The 15655-nt window shown below is 39.7% G+C and overlaps 1 protein-coding gene across 3 annotated transcripts in view; it reads right to left on the bottom strand.

Annotated features, from left to right (window-relative positions):
- HMG20A (high mobility group 20A) overlaps positions 1-15655 on the bottom strand; it is a 64011-nt gene that overhangs the window by 24183 nt on the left and 24173 nt on the right. For 2 of the 3 annotated variants that reach the window (XM_010373267.2, XM_030930506.1), the window contains exon 2: positions 3453-3545. In XM_010373267.2, coding sequence (XP_010371569.1) covers positions 3453-3541 — 89 coding nt within the window. In that variant the 5' untranslated portion in view covers positions 3542-3545. Of the gene's footprint in view, positions 1-3452; positions 3546-4072; positions 4262-15655 lie in introns of all 3 variants that reach the window. The other variant, XM_030930507.1, reaches the window with a different exon arrangement.

Here is a 15655-nt window from a genome sequence, read left to right as displayed (position 1 = left end):
AGGAGATTCCTACATTTTTGAGGTCCTTTAAAAAAGGGTAAGTAAAAGAAGCTATGAAATCAATGCCAATCATTTTCGCTGAAAAGAGGTACCATCGAGATCCAGTTTGATCTCTGCAGGGCTGTTTTCCAAATATTTCAATCATTTTGGATGTGTTAGGCAACTTGTTCTTTCACTGTCATTTTCATTTCAACTGTGCCATCAATTTTTAAGTTACTAATTCTTGTACATTCTTATTTCGGTAAAATATAAGAACTAGGTTTGGGAAAGAGTAGCAATCCTATGAATCCCTGACTTAAGTGGACAGGAATGGCCAAAGGCATCACTTGCCTTCTTGATGACAAGTTGGATGAAGACTGGAAAAAAAAAGAGGATCTTTTGTTACCATGAATAAACTATCCATGTTCCTAGCTAAAGCCAACAACCCTTCTGTTTGCACCCTTGATCTCACATACTCTTGCCTACCCAGGGGCAGATTTTCAGCAATTCTGTCCTTTCTGGCAATACAAATTCTTTTCTCTCTACAGGATCAGTCTAATCAGCATATACATATGACATTGATTCTCTTAACACAAAACAAAATGAAAAGAAAAAAACTCAATCCCACTTCCAGTTAAGGTCCCAATTTTTCTCCTTTCCTTTATAGCACAACCCCTGGAAATAACTTGTTTATACTTACTGACTTCTCCTCCCTTAAGCCCACTTCAAAGGAGATGTGTGCTTACAACTCTTGTCAAAGCCACCAATGACACCCATGCTAAATCCAGTGTCATTTCTCAGCCCCCATCTTACCTGATGTACCAGAAGGATCTGACACGTTTATCTTTTCCCCTCCCTTGAAATACTTTTTTTTTTTTCACGTGGGTTCCAGGACCCTTCACTCTCTGGCTTTTCTGCTACCTTTCTAGCAACTCGCTTTAGACTCTATTGATTCTTCCTATTCTTTCTTTCTTTCTTTTTTCTTCTTTTTTTGAGACAGAGCTTGCTCTGTCACCCAGGCTGGAGTGTAGTGACATAATCACGGCTCACTGCAACTTCTGCCACCTGGGTTCAAGCAATTCTCCTGCCTCAACCTCCCAAGTAGTTGGGTGTAGTGGCATGTGTCACCACACCTGGCTGATTTTTGTATTTTTATTAGAGACAGGGGTTTCACCATGTTGGCCAGGCTGGTTTTGAACTCCTGACCTCAAGTGATCCACCCACCTCAGCCTACCAAAGAGCTGGGATTACAGGTATGAGCCACTGTGCCCAGCCTCTGTCTTTTAAATGCTGGAGTATCCCAGAGCTCAGGCTTTAGATCTCTTCTTTCTTCCATCTATAGAGTGCTCATTTCTTTGGTGATCTCACTCAGTCTCATGGCTTTGAATGTTATATGCTGATAAATCCCAACTTTCTGTCTCGCCTAAACATCCCCTAATAGCAGAACCTGATATCAAAGTGCCTATGTGACATCTCCACTTAGATATCTAATAAGCATCTCTAATGTAAAATTTCCAAAACTGAGCTCCTACAACTCCCTCCCACACTTGTTCTGTTTTCCCCAGCTAAGCTAACGGCAACTCCATCCCTCCAGTTGCTTTGGCCAAAACTTTTGAGTTGTCTTTGACTGCTTTTTTTCTCCTTTCTTACATTCCTCATCCTTTCTTTCAGGCAAATTCTGTTTGGTATACCTTCAAAATATACCTAGAATTCTATACTTCTCACTACCCCTCATTCCCATTATCTTTGAAACACACTCCAACGAGGTTTCTGGCCCTACTATTCCACCAAAAACACTCTTGTGAAAGTCACTAGATGATGGTTCTTCGGGCTATCATCTGTCTCCTGAATTATTTTAAGAGCCTCCTAACTGGTCTCCTTGCTCCAGCCCCTGCTCCCTTCACTCTATTCTCAATACAACAGTCAGAGGGATCTTATTAACCCGTAAGTCAGATCATATAATTCTGCTTGAAACCCTCCAATGCTCTCCCACTTCATTCAGAGTAAAAGTTAAAGGGTTTATTTTGATCTCTAAAAAACATTTTGATCCCTATGATCTAGTCTCTTCTTACCCAAAGTATGGGTCTCATACCAACAGAACTGGCATTCTCTGGGAGCTTGTTAGAAATGTAGAATCTCTGGTCTTCAGATTTTCTAAATCAGAATCTGCATTTTCATCAGCTGTCTTGGCAATTCATGTTTGAGAAGCACTGATGTAATCCTCTACTGCCTCTCCTGCTGCTATGTGTGCTCTAGCCACACCGGACTCCTGGCTATTTCGGTAAGATGGAAACTCTCCTGCCTCAGGGCTTTTGCACCTACTACTCCCTCTGCCTAGGATAATCTTCCCCAGAAAACTGCACGCTAGTTGCCTTACTTCCTTCAGGTCTTTATTCAAGTCACTTTCTCATTAAACACTTTCTGGGCCATCCTGTTTAAAACTGCATCCCCAAACCCTTCCTATCCCTTTTCTCCACTTTTTTCTTTTTTAAAACTATAGTTCTTATCAACATAATATGTGTTTTACTAATTTATCCTGTTTATTGTCTGATTCAACAAGTCGAATTTGAACTTTAAAGGGCCTATGATTTTTATCTGTTTTGATCAATGCTTTCTATCTAATGCCTGGAACAATGGCACATAGTAGATACTCAGAAAGTTTTTACTGAATGAATATAGTAACTAAGCAGCCTTTAGAAAAGTCTGGGAGAACACTTTCATCTGAGTAGTGAGGTCAAAGGCGGATATCAACGAAGTGAGAAATAAATGTGAGGGAAGGAAACAGAATTACAAAGTATAGCCTATTTTTTAAAGAGCTCTAAAGAATATTAAAATAATTCATCTTAGGGATTAGCTAGCACTTCAGTCTATTAGTGGACACATTTTCTCTTTGCCAAATAACCTCTAAATATCTAGAAAGGACAAAAATTCAAGTGGAACAGAGATTTTAAGGGAAGAGGTAGACTACTGTTATTAACCCTTTTCTTTATCTCTTTACATATTTCTCAAAAGATCCCACAGAACGGAGAACGAGGTGGGATGGGGAAAAGAACAGAAGTCAGCTGAAGTTACTAAGCATTTTGAATAAAGAAACACATTAAAAAATCTGATCTTTGGGAAAAAACTATTTTAATATCTATGGTAATTTGAACAGAAAATGCATTTGTTTTTTAGAGCCAGCTCTGTGGCAGGTATTTCCTTAACGGTGACTATATAATTTTCTTAACTGGAGTCACCAATGTTTGCTAGATTCCACATATTGTTGTACCAGTTCACAAAAACCAGAGCACTGCAAAAGATAATTGAATGCAGATTACAAAGTGGTTTATGATGGCTGTCACTCTCTTTGCAAAGTGAAACAAATGCATCCTCTATACTTATAATATAAAACTGCCTCTTTAGGACTTCTTCCTTTGTTAGAAGTTTTGTTTTGAGGCCTACGGAGAAGTCCAATGTCCCAAAGCAGTGCTTACCCAGTGGTAGCCATATCATTACTCTCCTTGGAGCCATCTTCATCTGCAAAAAGGGGCGGTAGGGTGGAGCTAGTCATCAAGTTTTCCATCTCTCTGAAAGGAAAAGAGAATAATAATAAAAAAACTAATGGCTTAATTACTTCCATTTCAAGTTCCACTAATTTAAGAGCCAGCCTTCCTGAACTTTATCATATAAGCAACAGAATAAAAACTGACCTAAATATTTATTTTCTTGACTTGGACACATCAATTTAAACTGTATGGTGAACGGGCCTTTTAACCTTGGTCTCATCAACTGACCAGACTGAAAACAAGTTAGGTTTTAACAACTGGGACGTGGTTTGGAAAATTCCTTTTTATTTATCCAGAGTATCTTCAAAAGTATTCATTTCCTGTAGAAATTGTTAAGCAGGGTAACTCAGAAGCATTGCCACTCTGAGCAAGTTATTTAAGCTCTTTGAGCTACAATTTCACCATCTTAGACTAAGACAAAATTGCTGACTTAACGCAAAGGGTTACTGTGAGGGATTAAAATGAAAGTGCTTCATAAACAGAGAAAGTCTAAGGTAGTAAGTGCATTGAGTATTAGATAAAGAAAGGTATTGTTATTATAGTATTACCAGTTTTCAGTCCCAGATGAATCATCTGTAGATTAAATGGTGGCAAACTGAGCCCTCCAAAAGGAAATAATGCAAAGGAAGTAGAGGATGCAAGGCATGCTGATGTGGCTCTGAGTCAAAGAAACCACACTTCCAGGTCAGAAATATGCTCCACACACCATCATAACCAAGAGCAGAAATAGCATGCACCTGGGTACAGGAAACAACTAAGCTTAATTGAAGAAAACAAACAAATCACAAGAACTGAGGTTATCAGACTGAATGGATAAAAGGACAAAGTGACAAAGAATAATTTCATTTATCATATCACTATGAAAAATATTTTTGCCTTTCAAGGCTTACCACCAAGGGCATCATCCCATGTAGTTAAAAGCAGCAGCCTTCCCTTCATCATGAAAGGGATATTCAAACAAAACATTCAGCAGTGACCCCAAACATCAGCCACTTACGTAGAACTGCAAAGCACTCAAGAAAAAGAGTGCCTCGGCTGGGCGCGGTGGCTCAAGCCTGTAATCCCAGCACTTTGGGAGGCCGAGACGGGCGGATCACGGGGTCAGGAGATCGAGACCATCCTGGCTAACACGGTGAAACCCCGTCTCTACTAAAAAATACAGAAAACTAGCCGGGCGAGGTGGCGGGCGCCTGCAGTCCCAGCTACTCGGGAGGCTGAGGCAGGAGAATGGCGTAAACCCGGGAGGCGGAGCTTGCAGTGAGCTGAGATCCGGCACTGCACTCCAGCCTGGGCGACAGAGCGAAACTCCGTCTCAAAAAAAAAAAAAAAAAAAAAAAAAAAAGAAAAAGAGTGCCTCAATCAACTGGGAGAATTGAGAAGCAAATTATGAGAATTCACTTAGGAGCTGCCTCAGGAGTTATTTCAGGTGCTGCTGCTAAGGAGACCTAGTGAAACAGCAATTAAAAGGAAAGCACAGCAGCAAAGTAGAGCCAGGATCATTCCACCGAAGCGGAAATACGAAGAAAATGCCGATGACATGAAGACCACATTCTCCATGTTCAATGGAGTGATTTATTTCCAAAAGATAACATTGATGTTTTATTCCTTATTCTTACTTATTCTCACTTCTAAGTTTACGATTTAGCAGGCCAAGTTCCATAAATAGCTTGATGGGAAAAACACATCTTTGTACAAATATTACCCATTACAGTGGGCAGAGCATGCAAGGTAGAGAGGAACTTCTCACTCAACCAGAGTAAGCACTTTATTCTACTGCAGGAACACTTGCTACCTCTTTTCAGTTCCTTCAAGATAAGGTATTAACAAGTGGAATAGCTCTAATAAATGCCACAAAATTCCATTCTACATGTTTTACTGAATAACTCTGACTCAAGTGTACTTAAGTTTTAATTCACATTATACAAATGCCAGATTAAAGCCTGAGCTTTAACGGCTGCTAACATCACCTCACACCAATGCCAATGTTCATTCTACGAAAAGAAAACTGTAATATCTGTTAGATACCATATAGACTATCCACAGTGAGCAAACATTCAAATGGCCAGGTATATACCTTAAGGAACTCACTTGACTGGTTTTTTTTTTTTTTTTTTTGACACAGTCTCGCTCTGTTGCCCACGCCTCCCAGGTTCAGGTGATTCTTGTGCTTCAGCCTCCCAAGTTGCTGGGATTACAGGTATGTGCCACCATGCCCAGCTAATTTTTGTATTTTTAGTACAGATGGGGTTTCACCATGTTGGCCAGGTTGGTCTTGAACTCCTAGCCTCAAGTGAGCTGCCTGCTTTGGCCTCCCACAGTGTTAGGATTACAGGTGTGAGCCCCCGCGCCTGGCATTGACTAGTTTCTTTCTAAAAGAATCCCTAGAAGTCAAGGGCCTTTCAAGAACCTTGAGATTCAGCATTTAAAGCTTTTGGCATTGCTCCTATGCCTCAATAGAAGATATATTGTCTGGTGAGGGGACAAATGAAGTGTCTTTTCATTCACTATGCCAACATGACCCTGTTAGAGTGTTTTCCAGATATCTTTAGTCATTTCTGAAATGTGGGGAGGCAGCTGGATAACATAACCTTAACAACATATAAACAGATCATATAAACAAAGGAAGTTCAGAGAACACACATTTTTTCCTTTTTTATTTCCCCTCTCTTAAGTTTGCTGTACTCAAATCCATACGGTTTCAGATACATTTTTCTCAGTGTTACTGAGTAGTCGGGTCCCTAAGAAATGAGTAATAAAGTGGGTGGAAGGTTAAGGGGCCAAGATCAACAAAAGAAGGAAATGAAGAAAAGTGCAGTGAAACCCAAAAGCCTCTAAACTAGTCCAGTAAGTTGGAAATACAGAAGCCTCTAAACTAGTCCAGTAAGTTGGATTCCCAATAATATGTCTGGGATCCTGGGAGAATGTGTTTCATATGGTCCACGAGGGAGTGATTCAAATGGAATCATGGCTACCAAGCCACTGATTGCCAAAAGCCCTTCATATGTAGCATCTGTGCCTGATGATGTCCCAGTAGAGGGGTCACAGTGAACTTTGAAATTTTATGCAAAGCACTTAAGAAATGTGATGAATGCTGCTCTAGAAGGGGAAAGAAGAGAAATTTGTTCAAAGGCAAAGCAATATACAACTTTGGCTCTTCACTGCACTTTATATAAACAGGTCTATCATGCAGATGTTTCTTAGTAGAGGGGACTTATCCAGCTTCTACCAGGAAGCCTCACAAAAATGGTATTACTTTGCCACTTACACTTTGAACCAGGGTCTAGTCCTGAGCTTTGAAAATCCCAAAATTCCCTCTAACACTAACCACTCACTGAAAAAAATTGATATATAAAAGAGTGCCAATTTAAAATATTTTAATGATTACAAAGATTGTAATGAGAATTATATTAAGCGCACCAGATACTTACTGGCCAGTGAACACATTCTCTCTCTGTAGTCATCTAGTAGGCCAGATCATAGTCAGAACATTGCTATGGTCAATATATGGCCAGAACAAAGGAAATTAGGTGGAACTGAAGAAATGTTCCTCAACTAAGATTGCTCTAGTAATCTTTCCCAATAATAGGGATGATCACACCAATGTGACTATGTTATTCCAAATGTGTTGGACAGTGCTGGAAGCACATTTGTACTTCCAGTTTCTGGGGTTGGCTCTTTTCAAGCACCCTTTTCTTAGTTTACACATGCTAACCTCACTTCCCTAAGTCTTCTCATAGAGATGCAGCGTATTCCTTCCCCACCACTCCCTCTCCAACCATACACCTCAGAATTGAGAGGTGGGATTCTGCCCATTTCATTTTCCATGTATACCAAAATTTGTAGATGCTTAAGTCCCACAATTGGCCCTGCAGAACCCATGACTACAAAAAGTCGGCTCTGTACCCACAGGTTCTGTGTCTCTCGAATATTGTATTTTCCACCCCAAATTGATTGAATTTGTGGATGCAGAACCCAAGGATACATAGGGCCAACTATAACTGCAAATTAAAACAATAATGAGCTACCACTCCACACCTATTAGAATGGCCAAAATCCCAAACACTGACACCACTAAATGCTGACAATGATTTGGAGCAACAGGAACTCTCCTTCGTTATGTGGGAATACAAAACAGTATAGACATTTCAAAAAACAGTTTGGCAGTTTCTTACAAAATTAAACACACTCTTGCCATACAATCCAGCAATTGCACTTCTTAGCTTAGTATTTACCCAAATGAATGGAAAACGTATGTCCACACAAAAACCTGCACACAGATGTTTAGAGTAGCTTTATTCATAATTGCCAAAACTTGGGCATAACCAAGATGCCCCTCAGTAAGTGAGTGCTAAGCTGTGATACATTCAGATAACAGAATATTATTCACTGCTAAAAAGACATGAGTTATGAAGCCATGAAAAGACATGGAGGAAACTTAGTGCATATTACTAAGTGAAAGAAGTGAATCTGAAAAGACTATATAAATTGAGCATCCCTAATCTGAAAATCAGAAATTCAAAATGCTCCAAAATCTGAAATTTCCTGAGTGCCCACTTGATGACCCAAGAGGAAATTAAAATAATAACGAGCTACCACTACACACCTATTGGAATGCTCTAAATCCCAAACACTGATACCACCAAATGCTGGCAAGGATGTGAAACAAGAGCTCTCTTTCATTGTATGAAAATACAAAACACAAAAATTCCACATGGGACTTCACGTCACGGGTCACAATAAAAACACTGGCACATGATATTTAGTTTATTCAACTTGCCATTGTTTGTTGTTAACAGCTGGCACAGGAGCACTGGTGATACTACTGTGCTGCTTACCCCGAACACATTATTTTTCACTATAATAATGGTATGTCACATTTTTTACTGTTAAGTGCTTATGTGCAAATCAGTGTAAGAAAATGATTTGCTTATTGGTAGCACATGAATTCAGAATCAGAAATAATGGTGATGCCAAACAATCACAGACTGTACATGTGGCTGGCTGAGTGACACCTTTGCTTTCTCATGGTTCAATGTACACAAACTTTGTTTCATATACAAACTTAATAAAATCATTGTTTTTTTTTTTTTTTTTTTTTTTGAGACGGAGTCTCGCTCTGTCACCCAGGCTGGAGTGCAGTGGCCGGATCTCAGCTCACTGCAAGCTCCGCCTCCCGGGTCCACGCCATTCTCCTGCCTCAGCCTCCCAAGTAGCTGGGACTACAGGCGCCCGCCACCTCGCCCGGCTAGTTTTTGTATTTTTTAGTAGAGACGGGGTTTCACCGTGTTAGCCAGGATGGTCTCGATCTCCTGACCCCGTGATCCGCCCGTCTCGGCCTCCCAAAGTGCTGGGATTACAGGCTTGAGCCACCGCGCCCGGCCAAAATCATTGTTATAAAATTACCTTCAAGCCATGTGTAAGGTAAATAGATAAAACATAAATGGATGTCCTGTTTAGACTTGGGTCTCATTCCCAACATTATCTGATTATGTGTATGCAAATACTCAAAAATCTGAAAAAATCTGAAGCTTGAAACACTTCTGGTCCCAGGCATTTTGGATAAGGAAAACCCCACCCACATGTTGTGAATCCAGCTACCTATCTGACATCCTGGATAAGGCAAAACTATGGAGACAGTAAAAAGATTAGTGGTTGCCAGGGGAGTAGGATGAATAGGTGGAACCCCGGATTTTTAGGGCAGTGAAACTTTCTATGTGATACAATGGTGGATACATGTCATTATAAATCTGTCAAAAGTCACAGATTGTCCAACACCAAGAGTGATGGACACTATGTCAACTATGGTGATGATGTGTCAATATCAGTTCATTGATTGTAACAAATGCAGCATTCTGGTGCCAGGGATATTGATAGTGGGGGAGGCTGTCGGGGGGACAGGGAATATATGGGAAGTCTCTGTACTTTCTGCTCACTTTTGTTGTGAATCTAAAAGCGCTCTAAAATATAACATTCATTCATTTTTAAATTACCATATTATATATTTAGAATATTATAATTATATATTTTATTATGCCAGAGAACTGGTATAAACAGGTTTGGGAATAAACACAACTGACTTTGATATGCATACAATTTAACTGGAGGAAGGAAAAGAGGCTTACTAGAGAGTAGTCTACCAGCTGTGAACGTTTAGCTAAAAGCAATCAGTAGGCTGTGGACATTAATCAATATGTTTTACAGTGGGAATGAGAACACTGGCTAATCCTGCCAGGCAGTTAACTGGGGTTCAGTTAAAAACTCTTTTGCCGTAGGTTTTTATATGAGAGATGAGAGGGAAAAAGATGAGGAGAGAGAAGAGGCAATTTGGGAGTAATTAAGTACTTAGGTTTTGGGGGAGGATTGGGGTAGGGAGAGACAATTAGGGTCTAAATATAAGGCTTGCTGCTTCAAGAGAAGGGCATAAGGAGGGGTGTGTTTGGCTGGGCACTAGGGTGGGGGTAGACAGAAAATACGGCTCTCTAGACCTAAAATTGATAGCCCAGGCTCCTATAACTATGACTATTATTGATTTTTATTTTATTTTATTTTATTTATTTATTTTTGAGATGAGTCTCGCTCTGTTGCCCAGGCTGAAGTGCAATGGCTTGACCTCTGCTTACTGCAACCCCCACCTCCTGGTTCAAGCAATTCTCTGCCTCAGCCTCCCAAGTGGCTGGGATTACAGGTGCCTGCCACCACGCCCAGCTAATTTTTTTTTTTTTTTAAGTAGAGACGGAGTTTCACCATCATGGCCAGGCTGGTCTTGAACCCCTGACATCATGATCCACCCACCTCAGCCTCCCGAAGTGCTGGGATTACAGGCGTGAGCTACCACGCCCAGCCTTATTATTTATTTTAAAATGTTGGTAGGCTACCCTAGGAACCAAACTATAGAGAAACTGATCCATTCATTCAACAAATATTATCTACCACCCTGGGCATTTTCTATGCATTGGGAATACAGTAGTGATCAAAACAGGCAAAGATCCTTGCACTCATAGAGCTCACAGTGTACTGGAACAGACAAAAAACAAGATAAAATAAGTAAAATGAATAATGATACATAGTTTGAAGTACCAAGAAAAAACAGAGCAGGGAAAGAGGTTAGGAACAGTTCAAGGAAAGGGGGTGTCTGCAATTTTATATACAGAGGCCATGAAAGGCTTCACTGAGGTAATCTTTGAGGAAAGCCCTGAAGGAGATGAAAGAACTATGCATGTATGTGGAGAAAGAGTGGCCCTAGCAGAGGAAACAACTAGAGCAAAGGAGTCCACCTGGTGTGACTGAGGAGGTGGCAAATGTGGCTGGACTAAACTAGTGGCAAAAGGAGATGAGGTCTGAAAGCTAACTAGGGCTACTGGAAGGTTTTCAGCAGATAAGGCATAAAATTTAACAAGTTTATAGGATCATTCTGGCTGCTATTTTGAGAACAGACTGAATGAAGGTGGTGAGGGAAAAGGGAAAGTAAGGAAATTATTTGGGAAGCGACTGCAACAAAACAGCTGAAAGAATTAGATCAGAATAGCAGTAGTAGAGATGGTGAGAAGCGGTCAGATTCTTAATATATTTTGAAGGTAAAGCTAGTTTGTAAGTTCAAAATAACTGGGGAAAAACACCAGGACTAGAATCTATAAACTGTGGCCTGCATATACTTTAATTGTAGTCTTATAATCAGTTTAGTAAAAAAGGGTGAGTTGTACTAACAATATACTACTTGCAAATTTTTTGAAGCTAAATATGGTGGGGGATTTTGGCCACAAAAGAAATAATCCAGGCTCCATCTAACGCAAATGCCTAGAGAATTTATATTTCAACAAACATTTGTTGATCACCTTCATTATGTAACCAAGATGGTGTTTGGTGTTAAGTGATGTGTAGGTTTGCTTTATAGAATTTTACAGTCTATTTTCTTCCTTATAGAGACTCTGTTTTTGAAAAATAAAAAGTGAGAAAAAGAGGCCAGAATTAGAAACAAAAATTAATCTTCTATCTTTGTGATTTTCTTCTCCAAATTCCTTATGTGAAGGTATAATTTTTTTGAAGTAAAAATTTTAGAAACTTAAATCAGATGTTTTCTTACAAATCACAGAAGTACTAGATCATCAAAAGAGAAACTGGTACAGTTCAGATTTTTTGCTAGGCAACTGGATCACTGTATATGCCTTTTGCCCCCTCAATGGAACCTTGATGGAGAACTGTCAATATTAGGACACAAAATGTGTTGTGAAGAAAAAAACTCCACAAAACCAAAATATCTAGGAATAGTATACCAGTTTTTGTAAAGCACGGTGATAACGCAGGGAAAATAAAAAACACTTTCTCTTCCAAAGCAAAAGTTGTCGTTTTACAACCAGAGTGTTGCCTTTTGAGGTCACAGTCCACCTCATTGGCTTTTTCATGGTGCCTGTTGGTCACAAGTTGCCCTTCCTACAGAGGCAATCTAAGCACTGCTTTTATTATTAGTAAACAAGAAGGTGATTGCCCAAGTAAGACAACTTCTGAACGAGTGCCTGAACTAAGAGTTAAAGTAATCCAATAAAACCTGGAATTATTTCCTTAGTGTAAAGTACTTCCCCAGTTTCCTGGGACATGGGTGTACTATGAAACAGTAAAAAGGTGGGTACATATAAGCTGGGATAGGGAATGCCAGTAAAGCCTTATTCCCTCTAGGAAGCCACGTGATATATGAAAAGGTGTTTTCAGTGACAGTCAATTTTGTATTTGGAGAAAAAGCAAAAAACATAACCAAGCTTGTTAAGTACACAAAGTACAAAAAGTTAATGTTCTTGTTTGGTAAAGATACATATGTATACTTTTTACTCACATCTTGGTGTGAGTAAAACCACACCAAGGTATATCATGAAAGGTATATCATGCAGGGTATATCAGAAAAGGGAATTTATGTATTTATCAAGAGGAGACATGAGGTTTTTTTTTAAAGCTGAAAAACAATGTTTTTCAGTTTATCACGTGTCACTATGTTACGCATCAAAGACACAGAGGTAAATAAGATTTAAAAAACCCAACAACCCTTATTATTTTACAGTTCATAATCTAGTAGGGGATGTGGAAAGAGGGTAATGGCTGATGTGTGTAATGGTATTTATTTAAATACACGAGAAAAACAGAGAAACAGGAATTGAATGGGTGGGGTAACCAGCTAAAGTAACTGTTAATTATCCTAATAAATTCATAGATGCACTAGAAAGCTGAAGGAAACAGAAAACACCATCCGAGAAAACACCTGAGAAGGACCACACAGCTCTGGGTCCATACGTGTTTGGAAATCCAGATTCATACTAAGGTAGGTAGCTCTAAAACAATATAATTCAAGGCTGGAGTGTGCGAAAAGCAACATAATCAGCATACATGGTAGTCCCCCCTTATCTGTGGTTTTGCTTTGCCAGGTGTGTTAACTTGTGGTCAACTATAGTCCAAAAATATTAAATGGGAAGTTTCAGAAATAAACAATTCATAAATTTTAAGTTGTACACTGTTTGGAGTGGTGTGATGAAATCCCATGCTGTCCTGCTCCATCCCACCCAGGATGGGAATCCTCCCCTTGTCCAGCATATCCATGCTGTATACACTACCTGCCCATTAGTTACTTAGCAGCCTTCTAGGTTATCGGATCGACTGTGGCAGTATCGCAGGGCTGGTGTTATTTTACTTCACAATGGTCCCAAAGCAGAAGAGCAGTAAGGCTGCTGATTTGGATATGCCAAAGAGAAGCTGTAAAGTGCTTCTTCAAGCAAAAAGGTAAAAGTTCCCGACTTAACAAAAGGAAAAAAAATACAAATGCTGAGGTTGCTAAGATCTACAGTAAAGATAAATCTGTGAAATTGTGAAGAAAGAGAAATTCATGCATACCATATGTATAGGATTTGTTACTATCCATGGTTTCAGGCATCCTACTGGGGGTCTTGGGATGTATCCCCATGGATAAAGGGGAACTACTGTATGAGAAAGCAGAAGTAACAAAGGTCCCTAGTATCTGAACTCAAACATAAAATTCATAGTTAACAATTTCAGGGAAAGGGTCCTTATTAGTTCAAGGAACACTGCTCCTCTATTTTCTTACATTTTACATGGCTCTTCAGCTCAAACCTGCAGCTGTGAGACAACACTGAAGAGAGGAGGTAGAAAGAATATTTCTTTCTTTCCTCTCAAAAGCCAATGAAGACTGCAAGTAAAAGACAACATGTTTGAGAAGGAAAATTGAAGAACATTTATAAAAACTATAATATAATAAATGGAAATTAATCCCATCAAAGTGTTTTTCATTTTCATCACTGACTTACAAATTAAATTTTCTTCCTAGAAGATTTCCTAAAAGAAAAACAGAGGACACTCGATGGCAGAGAAATTTCCTCAGCCAAAAGCTGAAGATAGAAAACTTTAGTCACAGGGAGGCAAAGCAGCTAGTGGTCTTTACTACTCTGAACAGTAAGATGAAATTTAGAGCTTTCCTCACAAGATGAATAGGCACAATTGTAACATGCCTTATAGTTTAAACTGAAAGAAATTTAAAAACTCAGAATTATTTTGCTATATTTTGCCTTTGAAACCTAGTAACAATGCTCAGGACTTCAGAAAGTTACAAATAGCCACAGAATTCAAATTTGACACATTTAAGTTCTACAAGACAGTTTCCTAGGAACATTTCTCCACTGATAACCTACTCAATATGATAAGACTTCAACTTTCATACACAGAGTCTCAGTTCTCACCCTACCATAGTAATTCGGAACAAGTAGTTAGATTTAATCTTTTTTTTTTTCTTTTTTGAGACGGAGTCTCGCTCTGCCGCCCAGGCTGGAGTGCAGTGGCCAGATCTCAGCTCACTGCAAGCTCCGCCTCCCGGGTTTACGCCATTCTCCTGCCTCAGCCTCCGGAGTAGCTGGGACTACAGGCGCCCGCCACCTCGCCCGGCTAGTTTTTTGTATTTTTTTAGTAGAGACGGGGTTTCACCGTGTTAGCCAGGATGGTCTCGATCTCCTGACCTCGTGATCCGCCCGTCTCGGCCTCCCAAAGTGCTGGGATTACAGGCTTGAGCCACCGCGCCCGGCCAGATTTAATCTTTTATGTTGAAAAGCTACTGATTGTTTCTTTTTTTTCAAGGTGAAACAAAAAAGAAAAAACAAGTTTAAAACCACATTAGCTGTAACTTTCATTATATCACTTCAAGATTCTTGGGTGTTTACAGCACTTACTAAAATCTGACAAAATCTGTATTTTCAGCATTGCCTACTGCTGTTCAAAGGTTCACTTAGCCCAGGAAGGAAAGACTAAGTCCAGGGAGTAAGAGTCTACAGAACGATTTGTTTTGTTCTTTCAACATTAAATGCACTCACTTGCCTGTGTTAGCAAGTACTTCTGTCATGAACAGAAGTCTACCATAGTACCAAGTAGAGGCATTATAAGAGCATCTGCTTCAATATCCTTATATGCAAAATGGGGCTAAAACTTATTCTATTTACCTCAAAGGGATACCGTGAGGATCAAATATTTCTTTACAAGCTCTACAAACAATAAAAGTATGTGAAAGCTATTTTAAAAAATTATATTACAAAGTTATCAATGAAATATTTATGAGAAAATATATGGATTATATTAAAAGAACAGATACAGGCCGGACATATTGGCTCATACTTGTAATCCCAACACTTTGGGAGGCTGAGGCAGGTGAATTGCTTGATCTTAGGAATTTGAGCCCAGCTGGGGCAACATGGCAAAACCTCATCTCTACCAAAAATACAAAAATTAGCTGGGCACGGTGGCACGCGCCTGTGGTCCCAGCTACTAGGGAGGCTGGGCTGAGGTGGGAGGATTGCTGGAGCCTGGGAAGTCGAGGCTGCAGTGAGCCATGACAGTGCCACTGCACTCCAGCCTAGGTGACAGAGTGAGACCCTGTCATCATCATCATCATCATCATCATCATCATCATCACAAATAAATACATAAGAAAAAAGATTGGAAGGAAATACATCAAAACATTCAAAGTATTGGGAAGCAGAGATGGGTGGATCACTTGAGGTCAGGGGTTCAAGACGAGCCTGGCCAACATGGTGAAACTCTGTCTCTACTGAAAATACAAATTAGCCAGGCGTGGTCGTGGGCACCTGTAATCC

The sequence above is a fragment of the Rhinopithecus roxellana genome, chromosome 5 (genome assembly GCF_007565055.1).
Source record: "Rhinopithecus roxellana isolate Shanxi Qingling chromosome 5, ASM756505v1, whole genome shotgun sequence".
Classification (NCBI taxonomy): domain Eukaryota; kingdom Metazoa; phylum Chordata; class Mammalia; order Primates; family Cercopithecidae; genus Rhinopithecus; species Rhinopithecus roxellana.
Note: the sequence above shows the minus strand (reverse complement) of the source record. Positions and strands in the feature narration are given on the sequence as shown.